Below are 6,000 nucleotides of genomic sequence, written 5' to 3'. Positions count from 1 at the left end.
TGTCTCCTTGTACAATTTCAGGGATTTCTCTTTGAGAGCAAGAGTTTTCCTTCTGGAGAGCCCATTCCTGGGGTGGCCAAAAGCCTTTTACCTACCCTCCCAAGTACTTATGTATTTATCCCTCATTGCAGCGGTATCCCATTATTGTTATTTGAACACCAAAATTACATAGAAAGGCTACATAGAACTATATATGCATTACCCTAAGTATTACTGCGAAGGCTTGTGGAAGGTGTGTTAGGACACCGGCCCCAAGGAAGGAGGTAAAAATTCTGTAAACGGGGATTGTGGTTATTTTTTCATTGTTTCACTCCATCATCATAGGTGTTTCAAAAAGGGAAGTCCTTAAAACTTTGTTTGAGAGCCTGACTCCTTAAATTTCATCACCCTTGTCCAATGTACCATGAAACATTACTTCCTGGATGCAAAAAGTTGAAACTTACACAACCAATACATTCAAGAACCTCTCCTATCAGATAATGCGCTAAATATTTTAAGCTTTTAATGTTCTTTCACATGAGTTTTTTTGCAAATTGTAGGGCTCTTCTCTGAATTATATTCCATTCCTGAATCAATGTTTAGGTGACAGGTTGCAAATCCATGCTACATTTAAACAGGAAACTTCTTCAGGTTTTCTATAGTGTTGTGTATCACCCATTTTTAAACACAATGTGGAAGAAAACCAAGCTGTAGCCCTTGTATCTATTCCTCCTCTGATTCTCCCAAAATACACTCCTTCCTCACTGTGCCCAGGACTACTTGACTTTTTCATTTCTGTCCATTGCACTTTTTCCATCCACTTGTACATGTATCTCAAAAGCCTCCCAAATCAATGCTTATCCTCTTAACTGGAAAAACACGTTTCTTGACCTGACAAAAATGTTTCATATTAAAGTTTACAGTGTAATCAACATCAGATTTGTAAAAGCTTCAATTAAAACAATTGCAAAGTATGAGAACTATCAGCTTCAATTCACGCTCTCCCAGACTTTGCCTTCCTACTTCATTAGAACCCCATTACATCAGTTTTTTCATCTCGTACCTCTAGCGATAATCATGTAATGCATTCAGTGGAGACTGCAATTCCTATGCAGACTGGATAACTAAGGTCTGATTGACTGTTTATCTCACTTGATAAGTAGCTCACATAATTTCCTGGGTCCTCCCTATATGCCTTCATCTCCAAAAAATCAAAATGTTTCTGTACAGAAACCTGTCACAAGATAAAATCTTTTTTTGGAGGGAAGGAAATTGATGAGCCTCAAAAGGATGAAGAAATTAATTACAAAATAGCTTAAGCTTTGTTTATACATCTATAACATTTGTTTTTGTTTTGCAACACTAGGGTAATTATTATGAAATGACTCGCCGACGTTATGTGTTGTTGGAAAAATATGCAAGGACGTGAAAAACTTGAAAGCAATGGAAAGAAATTGCACAATTCTAAGGCCATCCCCTTAATATGATGTAAATTAATCCTCTTTATGATATGACATTTAAAGTGAAGTATTGAAAGGGAATTGGCATACACAATGCCTGTGCACCCATGATGAGGAAAATGAGTTTGCAGTAGATGTATTGGACCAGCATGAAATCAAGTCTTATAAAAAAGGTTATCCAAGAGAGCAGCTTGTTTAGTGCTTGTGAGAAAATGGGAGAAGGAACAGTTTTAGAAACAATTGAAATTTTGGGCTGGGGCAGTTTAACATAGCATTGAAAATGAATAAGATTGGGATGCTTCTAAAACGATGCCTATGAACAACTAAACTAGGTTTGGGAGGAAATTACAATGTGGCTCTAAAAACATTTTATATTTTGAAAAGGATGGCCACAACTGGAAAATGAAGGCTTAATTTTAGAGTTGATAAAGAACATAATTTTCTCAACTTGATGAAAGGGAAGAAAGGCTGTTCTGCACTCTGGGCTAATAAGTTCACGTCACGACATTCTAATATATTTATTAGATGAATATCAGGATGTTTTTCTCAAACATTTAAAAAAATAATTAAAAGAATTTTTAAGTGACTGGATGCATAATTTAATGATCGTAGGAGAAAAAAGTTAACTTGGGTGATTTAAATCTCACAGGTAGGCAGACTACTTGGGGCGCACATAATAGATATATCACATATTAGAAATGTTATCTATGTACCGTATTATTCATGGTACTCTATAGGTACTAATTTGACAGCATCATATCTGAAACTATGCGATATATTTAACTTCGGAACTCTTAACTAGATGATTCTTAAGTGTGTTCCAGTTGAGCAGATAATCAATAGGAATCAAAGCTTTAAAAATTTCATCGCTTTCCAAATATTGCTTCAAAACAGGAATCCCAGCAGATGTAAAGATATAAAAGTACATGTGGAAACATCAAACCCGTTTATGGAAGCTAAAGGACCAATATCAATGTGCACAAAATTGTATAAAAATCTGCCCAAACATTTCAAAAATGAGACAAGAATTTCACGATTCAAGAAGAATCCATTTGTATATCAGGTTGATAAGTGTTATCAGAGTGTGAATGAATATCTACGTAAAACTTAAGCTTATGTTGGTTTCCTGTCATGGTTGCATTTTGTACAGGATGCGGCAACATAACTTCCTTTTTTTGAAAGCATTTTATGTTTGAGAAAAGGAATTTCTGTTGCCCCACTCTGTATTTATAATTGGGAATAATGTGATATACATCCCACTGACATGCTCTATACATGTCATGTATTCTCATTACTGTACTCACTGTCTGCTGGTCAAATAAATATTATTATTTACTGGGAGGAAATGAGACACAAATACATGGATAAAAATTTATAAGCATTTCCTGATTCCACCCTTGAAAGGAAGCCAATTTTCGACATTATTCAATGTTTTGAGGATGTTACTAATATCACAGTTGGGAATTCTCAATTGAAGGCACACTCGTTGAGAGAGAGAAATTTATTATTACAATTACATTTACATTGTCAAGTGCTTGGGGGTTCTTATTCGTCGAGTCCTTGTGCCCCCGAGCACAGCTGGCGTGAAGGGCTTCCTCCCCCTACGACCTCTTGGGCTCATGCTCAACGCAGACTGGCCCGTCATGAGCACGCGAATCGCCCCATCCTCCTCACTCTCCTCCCCAGTATCCGAAGACGGAACCACCCTCATCAAGCCCATTCCACCACCCATTTCCAGCGGGCCTCCCTCGCCCACATCCTGTCCCTCCATTGACCTATCATCCTCCTGTTGCTGGGATTCCTCAGGATTGGAAGCAAGGGTGGGCGGTGTCTTGGCCTCGGTTGTCGAGGACACCCCTGCTTGAGGCACTCCGCTAGCCACTGCCGCTGGGTCCTCGCCGTCCTTAGCGAATATTATTGGCAACTCCAGGATGCTCTCTGGATTGAAAGACTGAGTTTCATCGGAAACGGGAGCCATGGTTGGTGTAGGGATTGACTCTTGCGAAGGCTGCACTGGCATCTTGACGGATGAGACAGTGATGCGGGGGACCATCGCCAGCGTGCGACGGCCATGATGCGAAGTCATTGCCATTGCCCCTCCATCACGGGAGGATGTCAGTGGCAGGATGGCAATGGGTGAGTTGGGGGACACTCCTGTGGCCGCCGATAGAGGTACAAGCATGGGGCCACCACCACTGCCCCCACGTACAGAGTCTGTGAGCATGACGATCCCCTTGGTGCCACCATTGCCTGGACCACCAGTCAACAGGGCCAACTTGGAGAGGTCAACCGGGCGGCCAGAGATGATTCGCGTGGTGGGCGAGCCTTGAGCCCGTTCCTCTGCATTGCCCATCACTGGACTCATGCCAAGGAAAATTCTCAATTAGCCGCCAGTGAACAAGAACCTTGTGATTTCAATGCACAATCAAAAAGAAAATTAGACTCATGTTAAGCGAGCATCAGTGAACAGTGCTTTCTCACCAGTATGGGTTACTCATTTCAAAACTGCATTAAGTATAACTTTAATTTTTATTGTAATTCAAGAATTTCTTAGACTATGCATTTGTTAATCATCAATAGTCAAGTCCAGAATAAACGAAAGATTGAAGAGACAATGATAGCCAATAGTCTACTGAAGTTTAAATGAGTAAATGACTGATGAGAAATTACATGGATGAAATGCAGCAAGTACTTGAGGGAGAAGTCACTGAGAGGGTCAATGTAGGAATAACAAAGGAATTTTAAGGGAGGGTTGTTGCAAACTACAAGATGGAAATGCCTAATCTATATCATTACAATAACAAATAATACGCACAAAAACAATTTTCATGCAATCAGATGCAATAAAAGTAATTAAAAATGTCTATCATGGTATAAATTGAAATAAGATGTGTCATAAAAAAAAGACTTCCTTTAACATAATTATGTAAGTTTATGGTAGAATTTCCAGATTCGGCTTAATTTTTCATTTGATGTTTCTATTTTCGTTCAATGTTTTAAAATAAATATCAATCAATATTAAAATAAAATACCTTATAATTAAAATAAAATACCTTGTAACAGGTCAGTGAACAGCTTTGGTTCATTAAGAGATTTTTAAGAAACTGTGCCAGCCAAAAACACGAGACATTAATGATTTGCACCATTCAGACTACTAAATCCGATAATAACTTGTCCAGTGATTTCTTAAAAATTGATGAACCAAATATTTATTTATATATATGTGTGTGTGTATATGTATGTGTATATATATATATATATATATATATATATATATATATATATATATATATATATATATATATATATATATATATATATATATATATATATATATATATATATATATATATACTACCTTGATCAAAAATTTCCCGGAATTTATTCAGAAAATTAAAAATACAAGTTTATTCATCTAAATCTATATTGTCCCCTTCAAAGTAATCCCCATCGACTGCAACACACTTATGCTTGATCCAATCCTCGAAACATTTTTTATATTCGGTTTTCGGTATGTCCATCAGTGCTTCCTGCGATTTTTCCATTACTTCCTCTCGGCTGCTAAAACGTGTTCCCCGTAATGGTTTTTTAACTCGATTGAACAGAAAGAAGTCACAGGGAGCCAAATCAGGTGAATTCGGTCGCTGTTGGATGGTATTTGTTGCATTTTTCGTCAAAAAATTACGAATAATGATAGCACTGTGCGACGGTGCGTTATCATGGTGCAAAATCCACGAGTTTTCTGCCCACATTTCTGGTCTCTTTCGGCGAATTGCTTCACGCAAACGTCTCATAACGCCCAAATAATACTCTTTGTTTACTGTCTGGCCTTCTGGCAAAAATTCATGATGCACTACACCGTTGTAATCCATGAAAACCGTCAGCATTGCCTTCTTTTTTGACTGAAAACGACGTGGTTTTTTTGGTCTCGGCTCATTTGGTGAACGCCATTCACTTGCCTGATGTCTGGATTGCGTGTCGTACTCATAAACCCACGTCTCGTCTCCAGTAATGATCCTTTTGATGAATGTGGGATCGGATTCAGCCTCGCAAATCATGTCTTTTGCGACGTCAACACGGTCTCTTTTTTGCATGAAATTGAGGTCTTTTGGCACCAACTTTGCTGCTACACGACGGAAACCCAAATCATTAACCACAATGTCTTGGGCGGATCCATAGGCAATGTTCAAGTCCTCCGCTATTTCTCTGATGGTTAATTTGCGGTTATTGACCAACATTTCTTTTACTTTATCAATTTTTTCACCGACTTTCGATGTCGATGGTCTGCCACTGCGTTCATCATCTTCGATTGACTCACGGCCACTTCTGAACCGCTCGTGCCACTGGTAAATGACCGTTTTTTTAGAGAATCGTTGCCGAAACACTTTTCCAACATTTCCAACGTCCGTGCGCCACTAAATCCGTTTTTTACGCAAAATTTAATACAAGTTCGTTGTTGCAAATTTAAATCCATTTCTGCAATTGTAAAAAATCGCCAACACACACAGAGATAGATGTACACTTGGCTACGTAACTTTTGCAAATGTCAAGTTATGACACT

General features: G+C 38.4%; 1 protein-coding gene across 2 annotated transcripts in view; it reads right to left on the bottom strand.

Moving 5' to 3' along the window:
• Positions 1-2,925: 2,925 nt before the first annotated feature.
• Positions 2,926-6,000, bottom strand: part of Rcd1 (Reduction in Cnn dots 1) — a 29,991-nt gene continuing 26,916 nt past the window's right edge. Inside the window, exon 14 of one of the 2 annotated variants that reach the window (XM_071589149.1) lies at positions 2,926-3,794. In XM_071589149.1, the coding sequence (XP_071445250.1) occupies positions 2,959-3,794 (836 nt within the window). In that variant the 3' untranslated portion in view covers positions 2,926-2,958. Of the gene's footprint in view, positions 3,845-6,000 lie in introns of both variants that reach the window. The other variant, XM_071589150.1, reaches the window with a different exon arrangement.

Source organism: Hetaerina americana, unplaced genomic scaffold, assembly GCF_022747635.1.
Source record: "Hetaerina americana unplaced genomic scaffold, ioHetAmer1.1.p SCAF_33, whole genome shotgun sequence".
NCBI lineage: Eukaryota > Metazoa > Arthropoda > Insecta > Odonata > Calopterygidae > Hetaerina > Hetaerina americana.
Note: the sequence above shows the minus strand (reverse complement) of the source record. Positions and strands in the feature narration are given on the sequence as shown.